Raw genomic sequence first — 19,767 nt, forward strand, 5'->3', positions numbered from 1 at the left:
TGCATGTTAAGCATAATGTACATCCAGTGTGCAAACTAAAGAAATGGTAATAGAGTAGTATGTTGTTGAAGGCAGCAAATGCGTTTGTTTTCATCCCAACAAGAATACAAGACTTCAAATGTGACATTTTGGTAAGAAAACCAAACTTTTCCCGCCCTTTTTTATTAATATCATAGTCCTTTAACATAGTTACAATCTGTTTTTATGAAAATAAGTCAGTAGAAAGAATTCTTTAAAAAGTCCAAGTCAAGTCCTCCATTTGTACGGTCCTGCTTTCTGCAACTCTGTGCATTTCAAACATGAGATAAAAACTCACAGACCCTCTGTAAAGTCTCCGGCTCCACTCTGCAGAGCCACAGTGTCCAAACAGGACAGTGTGTCAATCTTTATTAATGATGGGCATGGGAAAGGTCTGTTCAATATGAAAAGATAAAAGGCTTGAACCTGAAGGCCCATATCTGCTTTCCACCATTCCAAAATGAACCTCCAAATGCAGTAAAATCTTTAATCAGTTTAAGATCCCTGTACTTCATGTTACAGTCCGGGTTCACTAATGTTAGTGGGTAATCGTTCTTTGAAGTACATTGCCATGAATTTATATGGATGGGCCATTGAGGAACATTAAATAACCCTCTTTGTTAAGGCATTCTGTCTTGTTTGTACATCTGTCAGTCTATGCCAGTTTGGGTTTAGATTTTCCAGGCTTAGCCGCCCCCACTGCGCCCATCCTTGCACTTAACCAAACTCTCAGGCTTAAAATAGCCGAGAAGTGCCGTGGTTAGAGATAGTAGAGGCTTGTCTCCCAGGCTCCTCTGCATTTGAGTCCAGAGAAAGAGTTCTGCCCCTACAGTAGGAGAGTGTTTGGACAGGCTGTCCCCGATTGGCTGGAGTCGATGATTGACAGGTAGTCTCCAGTGACGACACAATCACAGAGGGGGCGTGGTTATTCTGGGTGTGGTTGGCATGAGGATTTGTCCTCTCAGTCGCTGTCAGAACCTACTGCAGATGAGCCTTTCCGTTTCCTCTTGGGAGCTTTGGGTTTGGAGTCCTCTTCCTCCTGGAGGGGAGTCAACAAAAGTAATTGAAAACAGATGACGAGTAGAACATAATAATAATATGGGTGCTAGTCTGAAGGTCTTCGTGATGTCAATTTGTGAGTGTAGATTTACCGAAGCGCTGCTGGATGCGCTCTCCTCTTCATTGCAGGGTTGAGGAGCCGCACCCTTGCGGGACCGTGGCGAGGACGCCGGGGCTTTGCGTCGAGATTTAGGCTGTTTGGAGGAATCCTCATATTCCTCAGCCAATGAGAAAAGATCACTGAACCTGACAGAAGAAAGAAGAGATGGACATTTAGTCAAATAAGAACTGGAAAATACAATACAATAATAAATAAATGCTGATAATTGTGCCCTGTCAAGCAAAAACACACCTCATTTTGTGGGCCTCATCGCAGCTGGCCTGAACATGCTGCAGGGCCTGTAATATGGGCGTCTGGGAAAAAACTGATACACCAACAAGAAGAATTCAGATATCAATGTTTAAGCCAATATAACGGTAAAACAGACAACCAGGCTGCTAAGAATTTAGTGGTGTTAAGAGTATTGGCTGTGGGGGGGGGGGGAACTCACAGTTGTTCTTGGTGTTGCTGAGATTGAGTCTCAAACTGTCCAAATGTTCCAGCATCTGTTCCAGGGTCAGCTGAGCCAGTTTACTGCTGGAGCTCCTCAAGCTACACAAAAACACAGCACAACTCAAAACATGTGCATATTCAAAAATTACACTATCTTTCAAAAGTTTGGTAAGATTTTTTTCTATGCTTTTGAACGATTCTCTTTATGCTCAACAGACCTGCATTTATTTGGTTAAAAATACAGTAAAAACAGTAATATAGTGAACCATTATTACAATTTTTAAATTACAATTTTCTATTTGAATATATTTTAAAATGTAATTTATTACTGTGATGGCAAAGCTGAATTATACAAAATCTTCAACAAATCTTCAGTGTCACATAATCCTTCAGAAATAATTCTAATGTGCAGATTTGCTGCTTAAATTTTATTATTATTATTATTATTATTATTATTATCAGTTAAAATAAGTTTTGTGGGTTAATATTTTTGTGGAAACATTTTTTCCCAGGATTTCTTTAAGAATAGAAAGTTTAAAAGAACAGCATTATTTGAAATAGAAATCTATTGTAACAATACATATCTTTACTGTAACTGAGTCCTTGCTGAATAAAAGTATCAATTTATATACATTACTGACCTTAAACTTTTGAACAGTTTAAAGGGATACTCCACTTTTTTTGGAAATAGGCTTATTTTACAACTCCCCCAGAGTTAAACAGTTTAGTTTTACCGTTTTCGAATCCATTCAGCCGAACTCCGGGTCTGGCGGTACCACTTTTAGCATAGCTTAGCATAGATCATTGAATCGGACAAGACCATTAGCATCTCTCTCAAAAAAATGACCAAAGAGTTTCGATATTTTTCCTATTTAAAACTTGACTCTTCTGTAGTTACATCGTGTACTAAGACCGACAGAAAATGTAAAGTTGCGATTTTCTAGGCTGATATGGCTAGGAACTATACTCTCATTCCTGCGTAATAATCAAGAAACTTTGCTGCCGTACCATGGGTGAAGCAGGTGTAATGATATGATGCAGCGCCTGAAAATAGGCTAACTTCCGTCAACATAACCAACGTGACAGCCTGCTTGCACAGGGAGCGTGCCTGAAACTACACAAACTTAGTCCCGGTCACGTTGGAAGTTACCGAGCTGGGGACTATTTTCAGGCGCTGCGTCATATCATTACGCCTGCTGGACCCATGGTACGGCAGCAAAGTTTCTTGATTATTACACAATTAGAAAACCATAATTTCAACCCAAACTGTTAAAAGGAGATTTTTTTGGATTTTGGACACAAGATTTACTTGTGTTTTCCACACAATCATTCCTTGCATGAACACATGGAAGCATATTTAATAATTTATTTAAAAGATATTAAATAATAAGTCAAACTTCAGCAATATTGGCATTTTTGCTACTGAGTTTTAAATCAAGAGATGCTATTAAAATATTTGTTTCTTAGTGCCATCATACTTGCAAGTCATTACACAATGAGTGGGCAGAAAACTTGCCCACTGGCAAGATCTTTGTGATTTCCACAACACTAGTTAAATTTATACTGTAAATTATTAATGTACTTCATGTATCTCCAGGGATACTGAACCTGTGGTCAATCCACTTGAGCTTGAACCTGCAACCTTTGTGTCCTCAACCCAGGGCCTTAACCACACAGCATCTATCTTTCGGTTCAATGTCACAGGAGGGTTTCGAACTAGCCGAAGAACATGTCATTACCTCTGTCGTTTACGGGGCATGTTGTTGTTCTTGATGAGCAAGGCTTTGATGTGTTCTCCCAGCAGGTCGTCGTGTTTAGCCGCCCAGTGCCGCAGGATGCTGGTGGTGAACTGATCCTCTTGGTGATAGGGTCGGCTCAGCACCATCTTCACCATCTCCTCACTTGGCCTTCAGCACAGCACAGTAAAAAAATAAATAAAAATGAATAAAAATAAAAGACTGTCCCACAGCAGAAAAGATAAGTAACCACTTGTGTGAAAAGACTTACTTTTCCCTGCGTAACTGCAGCAGCAGGCAGGATAGAGCCTCAGGATGCTCTGCGAGTAGAGAGAGAAGAGAATTATGGGAAATGTAAGTGTAAAGTGAAAGTGTGTGTCTATGTAGAGTGATGTTTACCCTTGTATTTGAGGTGCTGTAAAATGGGGGTGATGGTATCCAGAGGGATACTGTGTGCCAGGAAAAGCTGCCATGTGCTGTACTGCTCAAATGTCTCCCAGTCCAGAGACTGAACTGTAACACACAGATGAAAATGACATTTACAAAGCCATGGAAGAATGTCTGGCACATTCACACAGATAAACACAGATTTCACACTAAAGCTTTTAGCACAGAGTCAGTTTGACATCCATGTTCTGGCTACAATGACAAAACAAGATTATAATTCAGTAGTTGCCAAAAGTGATGTCCAGAGGGGATTTTTTTTTTTTTTATGACCCTACAAGTTCGATTATGTGATCAAAATATGAGGAAAATATTTTTATTTTATTTTAATATGAAGGAAAAACAAAACACTGAACTTGGTTAAGGTATTTATCTGACAAAATTATTTGGCAAAAAAGGCAAACTACAGCTACAGGTTTTATTTTACTATGTTTTTGCATGTGTTAATAATTACTTTGTATGACAGCCCGGCTAAAAAATATGTCCGCATAATTGTTTGGTGTAATAATGCAATTTGATCAGAAACTTGAGGGGCCAGATGGAGAACCATCAGAGCTTAAACTGACTTAAACTTACTGAGAATGTTGAGGACTGAGTCTTTACGGAACATGACCAGATTACCCATCATCACGTGACACATCAGCTCCTGAAGCTGTGAGAACAAGAGGAAGAGGTTAATAGAGATTTGGAAAACAAATGAATTTGAATGTAATCAGTATCAAAGGGATCGTCCACCCAAAAATGGAAATTTTGTCATCAGTCACACCGTACAAACCTTAATCGTTTCTCGTGCGTCAAGCAAGTACAGCTGAGCTTCAGTTGACCATATTTGATGTGCTCTATGCATGTGTGTTTATCATTGTTTATATGTGAATAAAAGCCTAAATTAAATTTGTTTATTATCATATAAAGTGATTGGGTCTCGTCAAAAGTCTTGGATTAAATTGCTCTATTAACATGGCTTACTTTTATGATCCCGATATGAACTCTCTGAAGCATCAAAACTTTAGTGTAATGGACTTTTAATAGAGAGACACAAAGGTCTCAGGCTTCATTAAAAATATATCTTTATTTATGTTTTGAGAATGTTTGTCGGTCTTCTGGGTTTGGAATGACATGAGAACGAGTAAATGATGATATCATTTTCATTTTTGGGTGAACTATCCCTTTAAAGGTGTAAATTTGAAACCTGTGCTGAATCAATGACAGCTACGATCATGTTGAGGAGCTCTCCACTACGCAGGGTTTCATCTGGGAACTGTACAACACAAAAAAGTACGAAAAAGGTGTGAAACTCTCAGTTGCAGGCACATGGTGTTGGAGTATGACGTCTATGCGTGCACGTGCATTACCTCTGAATAGATGGAGGGGGTTAGATAGCACAGTAGCCTCACGTCATCCTCCTGACAGGCCTTCATGTCCATCATCAAGCAGGTGTGCAGGTCACCCAGAGCCGTGGCCTGAGCAAACGATTCGTACAGACTCATCTTCCCCGCTGCTGCTTTGCTGCAAAGACGTACATACAAATGACAGTCTACTATAAAAACACTAAGATTTCAAAAGCAGGGATGCACAATTAATCAAAATAAAACCAAAATCATGATATGGGGTTTCAGTCAAAATGAAAGCAAAGGTTTAACGTTTGAAAATGAGACAAATAAATCACGTACATAAATATTAGTATTGTAATTTTACCAACTAATTTGATATTATTATTATTATTATATAATTTTTCTTAAAGATGCAGCAATTTTCCTTAAAGTGAACTATAATATTGTTTTGTTTAATAATATTTATAATAATAATAATAATAATAATAATATCTATTATAATTATTATTGTTGTGATTCTTATTAATTGTAATTTTATAGCCATATTGATATACAATCAAAAAAAGTTGCCCACATTTATTTTGTTTTGCCCCACCTGGATTTTCACAATTATGGGTACAACCCATATCGTACAGAGCAGAACAAAAAGGAGAAAAAAAACATTCCTAAATAGCATAATTTCCAAATCAGGCACAACAAATCTCCAGTGTTAAGTATTTATCTGTCCATGTTTAATATACAGCTATGTGAAGTGGGATTCATCAAAGAATTAGTGACAACGAAAGTCAACTGTGGTGTCACCTCACTCATCTTGTGTCTGGGTAAAAAAAGTTTCACTTCAAAATGTCGTTAAAGACAACAGCCAATGGCCAACTAGCATTTATGTACTGCATCTGCATGAGAGAAAATAACTCTCCATACCAGCAGGTGACAGTAGTCTGTCATTCAAAAAGTGAAACTGAAAGAGCTAGGACAAGAGATGAGAAGAGCCGTCTGTGTTTACCATCATGACTTTGTCATTTGCTTGCTTTTGATATTTTTTGGACTAAAGAACATTTGACTGTACCTGGCTTTGAGGTAGTAGAGCAGATGATAACCGATTTTGGGCTGTTTCTGGTAGAGCTCAGCGAGCAGGTCCAGCAGAACAGAGAAGCCACTGTTGTCTTCCTGCATCTGACACAAGTTCCTGAATATCAGACACACCGGCTTACACACGGAATCCTCCAGCGACCTATTAGCACACACAGCAACATATTAGCCTCTTCATTAAGAAAAATAAACAAAAGTAACAGGACATAATGGGAAGAAAACAGGGGCAACGGGATAAGGATACAACTCAGGCTGGAAGACACATGTCCCAGATGAGCATCACAGCTCAAAGTGCTAACCACTAGATAGTGTGCAAATAGACTTGGCAGGACTAGTCAGAGAGAAAGAGAAAAACATACTCTTCTGTGATCTCCTCAGGTAACACATCTCCTCTAAAGTGACTCTTAAACAGTTCAGCCAGACAGGAAGCTAGAGTGGACATCTGTTCTGAGTCAAAATCCTCCTGAAATAGGACAAATGAAAAAAAAGAAACAAAAAAAAAATGGTGTAAAAAGTCAGCTGTATTTGAAGCTCAGCTCGAAATATTCAGCCTGAGCAAAGCTCACCTCTAAAATAAGATCCACAATTTCCTGCATGACCTCGCAGTGTGTTTCTGTGTCACTGAGAGAGAAAGAGCCGCACAAATGAGACTTATGCAATTGAGATCTTAATATATCCATAATACAGGTTATTAATCAAGTGTCTCACCTCCCTTTCTGCAGCTGGAGAACCCTCTCTTTAAGCGCCTCGTCCAATTGGTCCACGAAAGGTGTGATGTCAGCAGGTTCTTCAATGTAGGTTTCCTTGAGCTGTTGGAACTTGAACTCTCGTTTTTTACCTTGGGATAAACAAGGGTGAATATCATGATGCCACTGATATGAACTGAAAATACAAAATTGGGTCATGGGCATAATTTTGAGCCAGAGCCACTGATCTAGATAGCACATAATCTCCACTCAAACTAAAACAACTTTGTGAAGCAGAGCATCTTATTCTTAATAGGTTGATCTAAAGGCCTGACCTAAAGTGGATTTGCCGCTACTAAAAGCATCTTACCCTTGTTGTTCAACTCTTCCTCATCATCACTGAAGGTAGCATCTGTGGTGTCATAGCAACCATCCTCCTTATCAAGCACATGATTGTCCATCTCCAAGGGAACAGATTCCTCCATTTTTACTACATAACAGATTAAACAAATGTTCAACATTAAAACATACGACTCCTCAAGCAAAATTTAATTCCACTGACTTTTGAGATTATAGACTAATGGTTCTCAACTAGGGGTCCAGGGCAACCTAGATGGCCTTAGTTTCAAGGGCCTTCAAGGCCTTAACCACAAGATGACTTAAAATTATTTAAAATGAGACAAAACCAGCCTTAAAATAACAGTGAAAAAAGGTGTAAGCTGACGTATTTCTTATTTTTCATTTTTTTTAATAATAAATATAAATATTTCTAGTTATGTCAAGCTCTAAAATACTTAAGAATATATATATATATATATATTTTTTTAATTTATTTATTTTTATATAAAAACATATATACATATATAAAGTTTGTAACCAAAACCAGGAAATTAATACAATATTAAAGTCAAAACATTTTTATAATAAATATAAATATATTATAATAATTTATAATTTAATAATTTAAATATATATTAAATAGTTATGTCAAGCTCTAAAATACTTAATTGGGTAGAAATTGAATAAAATATTAAAATATAATAAATTTAAATAATTCCTTGACAATGAGGGGCCTTGGAGTCAGACAGACACACTACACTACACACTACATATTTCTAATAAAGCATTTACTTCACTGATGAAACAGAAAAGTAGATAACTTAGTAGTAAGACATACAATTGGATCTCAATACAAGAGACCCCCCTGGTATTGAGCAGTATACATATTATATATAATTATTTTTTTTAAATTCATTTATGATCAACTTTTAGGTTCAATCATTTAATAAATGTGACCACAACCTCAACTACACAAAATGGTCACAAATCCCTCCTCCTTGTATAAGATGTTAATAGGCAAATATTAATCCTAATCTCATACTAATGCTATTACTTTGCTTTTCAAATCATAGTATGCTCAAAAAAAAAAAAGTAAGCCAAAATGCCTTTTTGTATAACATTTCTGGTGGATTGAATTGGGTTGGAGCTTTTATTTATTGACATGACTCGCAATGAAAGAGTGGTGTGTAGCTCAGATTCACTTTATTAGCCATTTGCAGTATGAAACCACATTGGAAAACCACATTGCTCTGACCTTCTGAGGGCGGTGACGGGGAACTGCAGAACTCTGGGAAGCGTTCTCTCAGCATAGACCGCAGCTCACGGTCCAGTTTAGGGTTGTCAAACAGAGGTGCTAGATGACTGCGAAAGGGAGAGAGATAGTCAGGATCATTATATAACAAAGCATCTTGAAAACAGCAGGGTCACATGGGCTGGCATTCTTGATGAAGTGTCTGTATGAGCACATGGTATTGATTGTGTGCGTGTGTGATAAACTAACGCCAGAACTCTCTTCTCCATGATAAAGTTGAGAGAGTTGAAGACACCCTGCCGCACTTGAACCTCAAGAGGAGGAAAAAAGTTTGGGATGATCTGAAGAAGAAGACGACAGCGGGTAAAGCAAAGAATTAAAACACAACAATAACTGGCATTCACAACGCATTCACCTTGTATTATGTTATTTCAGTGTCAAACAGAATATTCAGTGGAAAATAATGCAGGACAGGACTTTTTTTTTTACTGGACAGCAACTGGATTCCTTTCATATTATCGGCAAAAAAGTTATTTTAGTTCTCATTTGTTAACAGTAGTTAACTACATTAGAAATATTAATTAAAGCATTTATTAATCTTAACTACTACATTTTTAAAATCAAAAGTTGTATGTTAATATTATTCAATGGACCTGAGCTTACATGAACTAACAAAGAATAGTTGTATTTTTATTAACTAATGTTAAGAAAGACTAATAAAAACTGTAACAAATGTATTTGTCATGGTTAGTTAATTCATTAACCAATGTTAACTAATAGGGCCTTCTTGTAAAGTGTTACATTAATTCCAGAGGGAAAGTTTTTACTCTGAAAACCATAATACACGTATTAAAAAAATTGTCCATTTTGATTTGATGTTTTTAAATGTGTATTTTAAAAAGACACTTCTGTTAAATTCTGGTGATTCTATTTTTAAAGCCATGACTCACACTTAATGTGCAAGAAATTAACAAGCTCTTAGATACAGTAAGAGCTGAGAAACAGGTTTCTCACCCGACACATGAAGTCCAGAAGTGTAGCTGTAATAGCAGGATGTGGCTTCATGGAGTGATGCATCACCAAAATGGCTGGCTCTGAAAGAGAAAGAGATAGAGGGAGAGAGAAAGATCAAAGAAAAAAAAACAGAGCATCAGTGACTGGGTTAAGGCAAAGCATGTGGTTATTACATGTCTGTTTATGAAGTCAAAGCTGAAAGACACAGTAATGGCATCATGCCTCTCTTACCAATGTTCATGATGCTGTCTTTCTCAGGGTTGAAGAAGAGCCAGTCATAGAACAAGGCCAGTTTGGCATTAGATGCAGCAACATTAGACTGCGGGGAAAAATTAATTAAAGATTTTTTAAATTCTTGAGACCCTTTTTAAGACCTGCACAAATAAAATGAATACCATATGGGCAAGGCAGGGGAATGTGTATGGAAACATTTTAAACTGTAAATTGACTGTAAAAACCACAATTTAAACTTTAAAGTTCAAATAATACAGGTTTTGACAAAAACAAAGTTTTATAAAATTATGAAACTCACATTTCAGGCATTTTTTAAAAAAAGGAAAGAGTCAAAAGTATAAATGATTAAATGTATATTAATTTATGCTGTAAAAAAAAAAAAAAAGAGAACTTTTTCATTGGTCAAAAAAGGCGGTCACGCTAAATAAAATACACTTTCACTCTCTGACAGAAGATGCCACTTATGGATCAGCCGAAATATAGCAGTTACTCTAAAAAAAGCAGCACTGAGCTTATAAACGCTACTTTATTAGGCATTTTACAGAGTTAAAAAAGAAAATGCCATCGGAACTTTCCTTTCCAAAGGTGACGAGTTTGCAGGTATGCCATAAACACCATAAGGTAAACATTGTTATAATTAAAGGTGCTCTAAGCGATGTCACACGTTTTTTAGGCTGAAACATTTTTTGTCACATACAGCAAACATCTCACTATCCGCTAGCTGCCTGTCCCCTGAACACACTGTAAAAAAACAAACAAAAAAAACCCCGCCGTCTCTGTAGACAGCCCAGTCTCCACAAACAGCATGAAAACCTATTTGAGCCAACCTGCACCACAAAACATAACAGTGTTCCAGCCAATAACCGACAAGAATGATTTGGGGGAGGGGGTTGGGGGGTTAGTGCGCGTGCACATGAAGGGGGGTGTGCGGGGAGTGGAGGATAGAGAAGCATGAAGAGGGAGGTAAGCTACAGGAGAGATGTCCTAGACAACGACTAACGTTAGAATTATATTCTCTTGAATTTTGATATGGCCGACACACGACCAAAGAGACGACGTTCCGATGAACAAATAGCAAAGAAGAGAGAAAAGAAGGAATGCGCGAAGTTCCGAATTTACATCGGAAAAGCCTGTTTCAGGAAGCACGGAAGGGAGGGGGAGGGGACGGGATGAGGAGGAGGGAGGGTCGAGCTAGCCTCCGTTTTGTTTGACTTACTGTACAGGTAGTCAGGAGCCAGCCAATAATCGCCCAGCGCGGCAAAATGTCAGAGCTCAGCACTTCATTGGATGGATGAACCACACCACATATATAACGAATGAGGTCACAGCGCAGTGATTGGCTCTCAGCTGTGGATAGATACTGTCGCTGAAACCAGTCCTGATAGCGCTTCTGCTGGCCAAACCGAACCTGCAGCCAGGGAGAGCAAGATCGTTTGGCTTTCTAGTCACAAACAAATTTTGCTTTCCGTGTCAGTGTTTGTGTGTTTACCCTGGAGGTCATGAACAGCAGCTTGGTCTCCATGTCAGGGGTGAGTCGGCAGGCCAGAAACTTGCGTGAGGTTCTAGAAGTGAGGAGCTGCAATATACCTGCAGCAGGACAAGGCAACAAGAGGACTTCAGTAACATACACAATCTTTACTGTGTTACTGTAGAAATTCCCTCACACACACCTGTGAACTGTGGGCTAAGGGTCTGAGGATTGTGCAGCAGGTCTCGCCACAGCAAATCCATCTCAGGAATACGAGCCACATTCTGTAAGAGTCTGACGAGATCCCTCCCCATGATAAAACACTCCATGAACTGTCAAAACACAATCACATAGCAATTAAACACATGAATCGCCATTGAATGGCAACACATGAAACAGCAACAAAAACATTTAAACATCTCTAATTGAGTAACATTCAAGTGAAATAAAAAATGTAGGGCAGACTTTATACATTAGGATTTGAGTGAATGAAAACTGATAATACCGGTTAATATTAACTTACCCAGAAATGAGTATCAGAGGTTGATAAAGTTGAATTATAGTTAAAGACATTTATTATGTTACAAAATATTTCTATTTCAAATAAATGCTGTTCTTTTGAACTTTCTATTCATCAAAGATACTGAAATAGTCACAGTTTTCACAAAAATATTAAGCAGCTCAACCGTTTTTAACATTGATTATAAAAAAAAAAGTTTCTTGAGCAGCAAATTCACATTTTAGAATGATTTCTGAAGGATCATGCAGCATGCAGCAAAATGGCTACTGAGAATTCAGCTTTGCCTTTAAAAAATTTTTTTTTGGAATATATATCGAATAATATATTTTTAAATATATTTAAAAAATATTTATATTCAAATAGAAAAGTTATTTTAAATCGTAATAATATTTCACAATATTACTGTTTTTACTATATTATCGACCAAATAAGTCCTAGCCTGGTTGAGAATAAGAAACTTCCTTTAAACACAAAAAAAATCGTATATTATATCTATATATTATAGACATAAATATTATTTGTTTACCTCCATGTCACGTGACCATTAGAAGAACAGAGAATAGTACACATGCAAATGTGTTGTTAAATTATTGAAATATTAATCTCAGGGATCTTTAAGTAAATATATTGAGTCAAACGGGTTTGGCTGACACAAAAAATCCCGATGCATAGGATAGCCTACATTTAAGCACAAATGCTATTTGAGCCTCCAATATTTTGATTATCAAAATAACTATTAGTTGAAGCCTGATTAGACAGTAAGACCAGGAACATTTACATAAGGTACATACAGTCAATTTTGATTTCATGCTGTTTTTAAATCTGTTGAATAATTGCTGGCAGCCTACTTTAATCACAGCTGGTTCAGGCCCAAGTCACAAGTTAAATCCCAAGTGTTCTTGACCCAGATACAGACATCACAATCCTGCTTTAGTGCCCTTGAACGAGCCCCTTCACCTCAGCCGGCTTCAGGGGGAGTGTCCTTGAAATTAGTCTACAGCAAGACGCACTGAATAAAAACGATTTACCTTTCAATGCGTTTCTGGTCTTTTATACAGAAAATGCAATTAAAAATGTTGCAATCCAGATTTAAAGTTTTGCATCATGGCTCAATGTGTCAGAGTATGTGGGCTCAAAAATCTATTTCATGAGATGCATCCTAGAAAACAAATGTTGGCCAGTTTTTCTTCATTATCCAGTTTAACTCATTAACACAGACACACAAAAAAACATCCCCAAAAATAAATTCGCCATGTGCTCAATGTAAACTACACATGAAAAGTTTGGAATATATAAAAATAAGGATAAAAAAAAAAAAAATGATCAGCACGATTTCTGAAGGATTGTGTGACACTGAGGACTGGAGTAATGGCTGCTGAAAATTCAGCTTTGCCATCACAGGAATGAATTACAGTCACACCAGACTTTGAGCATGTGAAATGTCTACGGACACTGCAATGGACGTGATATGATGTCACATATTGCGGCATTTAAAAAAACTAACACTAATTCAACATAAATAATAATAAATCCAAAATATACAATCTACAGCAAAAAGTTTGTATTCTTTTATTTCAGCTAAGAGGTCACTTTCTAACACATCAATCTTCTGTTGGTCATGCGTCTCCACGTGATGCAAATTCGCAGGTCAAGGGTTTACCAAACTTGAACTTCGGAATGTAGCGGAATCAGAAGCATTTCCAGTCTTCAAGTCAATGGAACAAAAAGTCTTGTAAAATATAACCAAATTGGAAATTATAATAAATTGTACTAATATTTCACAATACTACTGTTTTTACTGTATTTTTGATTAAATTAATGATGCCTTGGTGAGCATAAGAAACATCTTTCAAAAACATAATTATTCCAAACTTGACCAGTAGTGTAACTCTAAAAACAAAACAAACAAACGTACGTCCGGATTTGAAGTCTTTCCTGTACTCACCCTCTCTCTAAGCAGTCCGATGCAGAAGTCCACCTCTCTCTGTCTGAGGGACAGCAGGTTTGGCGTCCCATGGTCCACTATGAGCCTCAGGTATGTGTACACAGACATGGCCACTAACATCCCACTCTTCAGCACCCACTCTCTGTCCATCACACAAACACATTCATGAAACTGACAATAAACTCTGGTCCATTTGCATGGACGTAGTTACCGCCTAGAGAGCAACAGTCACATCACATGCTGTTTGACTTAAAACCTCTCACCTCTGGTCCACTAAGATCTCCAACACGTTCTCTGCCAACCACAGGTTTTTGTTGGAGATGTCTCCCCCTGCAGATTGACGTAGGTTAGACAAACAACATAGGGGGAACGTAGTAAATATGTAGAATGACCTTCATTTGTGTGTGAACGCACCAGCGATCTGTTTCATGAGTGTCATGAGAACCCCATCTGCTCCAATGACTCCGCTCTTCACCAGCTCTCTGACCAACCACACCAGCTGCCCACACAAAAAGAAGAGACGTCAAAGGTGCTGCTAACAAACATTAAAATGAAATCGAAACACTTAATTGAAAATGTTAGAATTATTTGAAAAAAACAACTTAAATTTTCAATAAAATTATTGAAAAACTGAAATGTTTAAGTTGAAGTACTAAAATTATTTTAAAAAAATGTGTACTTTTTTTTTACAATAATAATAATAAAAATGACAGGACATACAATTACTAAAACTTGTAAATGAAAACTAAAAATATAAAATGTAATTATAAATATTAATAAATACTAATAGTATATAAATAATACTAAAATAAGTCATCAACAGAAACACAACAGCTCCTGTCATCCCAAGTTCTCAACGGCATCAGACAGGGGCCCACCTGCGTGCGGCACACGTCCTGCAGCTTAAGAAACTTTTCCATGAGGATCTGGTTGATTTTCATGAGTACCACGTTCATGCCATCCCGATTCACTAACGTCAGGTCCCTGTAGCACTGCAGGACACAATGCTACGTTAATCTTCTGGGAGAACAGTTAGAGAAGAGCAGCATTCTGTGGTATGTATGTGAATCAGATCTCATGAAACATCAACGTACCCTCTGTGCTTGTGGGGGCTCTGTGAGCAGAAGCGCGAAGAGACCCAGACACACCTCCTCATGCTGCTGTGGACCTTTACACACCTGCACACACACACACACACATTATCCCCATCAAATTCTTTCATAAATACATCATCATCAACAATGGTTCTAAATACAGCCAAGTTCTTTTAAGTATTCTCAACAATTTTTTTTTTTTTTTTTTAGTTCTTTTAGACACTTTTATTGATCTCAGATCTCAAGTCAGTCACAAATTGAAAAGAAATGTTGAAGAGAAGAAAGGCGAACGCCGGGATCGGGAAATTGCAAGTTCCAAGCCAGATTTAAACTCATGGACTTCACAAGCAACACGTCAACATGCACTAACCAGTGTGCTAAACATCATGCTGTTCTTCTTTTCTATAAGCCTGTGGGTAAAAGTAATGCAGCTTCCCACTGATGGAAACATTTATGATTACATAATGCTGACGGTTTCGATTACTATTTTTAAACAACTGTATGTAGTATTCAGTGTGTAATATAGTAAGTTAGCCTAGTATTCCATTCCACACAGTCATCATAACAACAGCTATGACAGACACTACTGTGGCAGATTGTGTTTTGAGAGAAATTAACACTTTTATTCAGCAAGGATGCATTTATTGTTTCTCGAAAGTGACAGTAAAGACATTTATAATGTTACAAAATACTTATATTTCAAATAAATGCTTGTCTTTTATTCTTCTATTCATTAAAGAATCTGGAAATAAAATGCATCACGGTTTCCACAAAATATTACATTATTTTCAACCTTGATAATAGTAATAATAATAAAGGTTTCTTGAAAACCAAATCAGCATAATGATTTCTAAAGGATCATGTTAGACTGAAGCTTGGAGTAATGATTCTGAAAATTAAGTTTACTAATTAAATTAGTTATTAAATATTAAACATTTTAAATTTGATTTAATGGTAATAAGTTTTAATAAAAAAAAAAAAAACTTAATATTTTCCTTTATATATTTTGTCCTTTATATTTTGTTTTATAAAATCAATAAGACATGAATGTTATACTGTGAATATAGTCATTGCTGAAGTGGTTGCAGGGCCTCCACTGAACGCGCTGTAATAAAACCCTTCTGTCACGACTATATTCCAAATATAGCACAGTATCTTATTGCTTAAATAAATTGGCATTTCTTGAAACATAACAGGCATTTGCTGGAAATCCACATTATGAATAACAAAGAAATAAGTTAAGTCCTCATTTCTGACTCACATGATTTGCATGTGTAGGATAACACAGGCGCTGCGTCCAAAATCAAATACTTCCCTACTATATAGTAAGTGAAAATTACAGTACACCAACAGAGTAGTATGTCCAAATACACAGTATTCACAAAACAGTAGGCGAAAAGTACCCGGATGACCTACTACTTCCACAGAGATTCTTAAGTGTACATTTGATGGACACTTTCCCATGAGGCCACGGAAGAGGATTTATAAATGGCAGTGAAGCGACACAACTAACACTGATAGGTCACGTGACTGTAACGACATGGTATTTAGACATGGGGGCTAAATTTCATTCATACTACCTACGTTCATATTATACAGAACATGGTCGCGAACGCTAAGTAAATTCAATTTAAGTACCTAATCAGAAAGTAAGCGATTTCAGACACACTTTTGGACCAATGAATTTTTATTAATACACAGTTAACTGATAATTGGTGGATAAGCATTTAAAAATCATTAGTCTATTTAAATCAGATGTCTATTTCTCTGTCACTTATTATATTTAAATTACCATCCTTAGGGCTGTTCACACAGAACGCGTTTTTACGAAGATAACTATGTGAGAAGATAACTACACATAAGCTACATAAATTCATCAACTAACCATTCAGAAATGTTGTCTACATGTTGTCACTTCTTCTCGAGTCTCTCCATCATTGTCCGACTTCGGTTTGAACATAAAAGGCTAAAAGTTGTTTAAATTTTCAGTGCATGTCTGTGTGAGGTAAAAGGACATAAGCTGTTGAAGCTCCGCCCTCTGTGCCAGCAGCAGCAGCTCATTTGCATTTAAAGGGAGGGACACAAAACCGGTGCGTTTTTGCTCGCCCTCAAAAATTTACAATTTTAACATGCTATTTAAAACTATCTGTGGGGTATTTTGAGCCAAAACTTCACGTACACACTCTGGGGACATCAGAGATTTATTTTACATCTTGTGAACAGGGCATTATACCACCTCTTTAATGGCCCCCCAGTATACAAATGACTTCAGTAAGTGTGAACAGATATATTAAAGTTATGTGGACATATGGTTCCCAACATAAGCATTCAAAAAGAACAACATTTTGCTCTGCTCGAAAATATATCTAAATTTTACAGAAGTCTCATTTTTGTATTCTACTAATTTCTATTAGGCTACGTCCTGAAAACTCACAACTTTTAAATTCCATTATATGTACAGGTTTTTATGATGTGGGAATCCTGATGTGTGCTATTTTAGGTGGATGTGTGACTAATAAACACTCACATGAGCAGTGATGGCATCATTGGCTTCCCGCTCTGACAGCCCATTGGTTATAGACGTGGTGATGCTCACACACCTCTCCAAGCGCTGAAACACACACACACACACACAAACTGGTAAGCACATTTAGCACATTACAGACCAATATGGGTGCATGCAAGAACGTCAAAAACAAATTAATACTGTAGTTACTGCATACATTTAATCGTATGGGGGAACAAGCTATTTTATTTGAAGACATTTAATGTAATAATTACAAAAGCAACAACAATAATCGTAATTTTACAATTACACTAATGTAATTAATAATAATGCATATAGCATGGAGTACTATTTTACATTTATATTTTTGTAATTGACATTTGTGATTATTATATTAAAATACAACCAATTTCATAATATATCACTGCTTACTAAAAACCAAATTTTTTACAATTATATGTTTCATAAATATATGTAATTGGTGTTTTTGTATACATTTCTGTTTCATAATTATCTTACCATTAAACATAGCTGAAATGCTACCAAAAAGCAATGTAACCTATGATAGATAGATCTATCTATCATCTATCTATCTCCCAAATGTTCATAAATAATAGTCTAATCTCAATTGAAGGACATGACTGCATCACTGTTTAAAACCTTTCCCAGCAGACGGAGAGTCACTGACACCATCAGCTGTCATTTAATACATATATGACAAAGTAACATCATTGTGTTCATCACACATAATTTTTCCACTGCTGCAGCAACTCCTTCCTTTGCATTTTAATCTTCAAATAAGATAAAAGAGTACAAAAGCCATTCCTGCAACTATCAACCCTGTTCTGAGTGATCCCACAAGTCTGATAGTGTCAACTTCTCAATTCTGCTTGTCCTTTTGTTATTGTACTTAGTTTTCACCATGTTTTTCTTCACAAATGTGTGTTGTGCAGGACGAAGTTAACGGCCAAAGGGAATGAGTCGATCCCTACCTCCTCCAGCTCATCTTTGGCGTCCAGGCTGGTGGACACCAGAAGGCGACCCTGTGCTTTACCCTTAGCCGGCGAGGGCTCCATCTCCTCCCGCCTCGCTGCGCCCACACACACGGGACCTGACGGGGGTTTAGGGCGCTGTTTAAAACCCTTCTTTCACTGTTTACGTGGGACTGTGGGGCTTATGAACTAGTTAACCCTCTCTCCGCCCAGTCCTAGGTGCCTACAGTGTGTTTACGACTCTTAATTCGCCACCTTCGCGCGACCACTCCAGTGTTTCCACAGTGTCCAACTGTAACAATTCAACTTCCGCAGGGCATGGTGGCCTAGCGGAAGTGTTCCGAACGCGGAGTGAAGGTGGAGCGAAAAGACCCATTTATACCAATCGCGTGCTGGGCATTTTGATTGACGTGGCAGTTGACCAATCACGGTGATGGCACTGTCAGCGAGACCCGTTAGACAAAAAGAAGCCCGTGGAACTTGACAAGAATGCTGCTTCTGTGTAAACATGTGGGTAAAAACTCAAGACGGACAGTAAACAATAAGGATGGGATGCAAATAACAAAATAGCAAATTTCAAACAATAAGGATGGGATGAAAATAACACATGGATTGGATACATATACGTGCTGACTTTTAATTGGGTTAACATTTAATATATATATAACATAACATATGTGATAATTAACCCTCTGGAGCTGTTCGGTCATTTTTAAGCGAAAATTTTACGGGGGGAAAGGTTAAATTGTACAAAAAAAAAAAAAAAAAAAAAAAAAAGGTCACACGGGCTACTGATCGTGGTCAAAGATGACCGCATTGGAAACGAATGGGAAGCGTATTTCATCTAGTGGAAACGTTTGGTACTGCGCCGAAACAAACTCTTACTGAAAGCTCTTTTTTTTTTTACTCAAAATTTGAAACACAACTTGTTTCGATTTATGGCTATGATTTCCTCACAGTTTTAGAATAAAACATGGTTTGGCAAGCCTATTTCATATCATATTTCAGTTTTTAAACATAATATTTATGCAAACATTTCATAATAAGCTTAAACTTATATATCAAAGATACATCCTAGGATGCACTGGGACACATTTTCAGTGATGTTCCTGAGGTCATCGAGCGTTTCGGGTCTTTCAACATCATACGCCCTCGGCTCACCCATGTGACCCAGCCAGGGTTAATCACAGTCTATGGTTAATCAGCACAACCATAGACATAATAAATACATAGACGCCCAATTGGCCGCTGGATCGTACGTCAACGGCGCCGCCATACTGCAGAGGGCAACTTTCCCATACCTCTCATAAAGAGAATTGAGAAAAATGCCTATTTCGTGTGCTGCTTGTGCCTTTACAAATCGCCACACAATTGAAAACAGGTCTCAGGGAATTACCTTTCACAAGCAAAACTGAAAATTTGTTCCTGGTTGTATTTCATTTACTATTTTTATTTTTAGAGGAGAAAGGCCGCGAAATTTAAAAATA

At 37.2% G+C, this 19,767-nt stretch overlaps 1 protein-coding gene across 1 annotated transcript; it reads right to left on the reverse strand.

The window, feature by feature from the left end:
* Nucleotides 1-121: 121 nt before the first annotated feature.
* Nucleotides 122-18,628, reverse strand: ints3 (integrator complex subunit 3). The gene is made up of 29 exons (XM_084424375.1): nucleotides 18,281-18,628; nucleotides 17,310-17,393; nucleotides 14,783-14,866; nucleotides 14,567-14,680; nucleotides 14,103-14,187; nucleotides 13,952-14,018; nucleotides 13,689-13,830; nucleotides 11,426-11,555; nucleotides 11,245-11,342; nucleotides 10,972-11,163; nucleotides 9,753-9,840; nucleotides 9,522-9,601; nucleotides 8,757-8,848; nucleotides 8,511-8,617; nucleotides 7,287-7,406; nucleotides 6,939-7,068; nucleotides 6,797-6,851; nucleotides 6,590-6,693; nucleotides 6,208-6,372; nucleotides 5,163-5,316; nucleotides 5,000-5,068; nucleotides 4,387-4,462; nucleotides 3,766-3,879; nucleotides 3,638-3,686; nucleotides 3,370-3,537; nucleotides 1,629-1,729; nucleotides 1,430-1,502; nucleotides 1,170-1,323; nucleotides 122-1,057 (listed from the first exon to the last, which is right to left on the reverse strand). Exons 1-29 carry the CDS (start codon nucleotides 18,362-18,364, stop codon nucleotides 980-982), a joined length of 3,057 nt encoding a protein of 1,018 aa, XP_084280501.1. The 5' UTR covers nucleotides 18,365-18,628; the 3' UTR covers nucleotides 122-979.
* Nucleotides 18,629-19,767: the final 1,139 nt, after the last annotated feature.

The sequence above is a fragment of the Rutilus rutilus genome, assembly GCF_951802725.1.
Source record: "Rutilus rutilus genome assembly, chromosome: 11".
Classification (NCBI taxonomy): Eukaryota; Metazoa; Chordata; class Actinopteri; order Cypriniformes; family Leuciscidae; genus Rutilus; species Rutilus rutilus.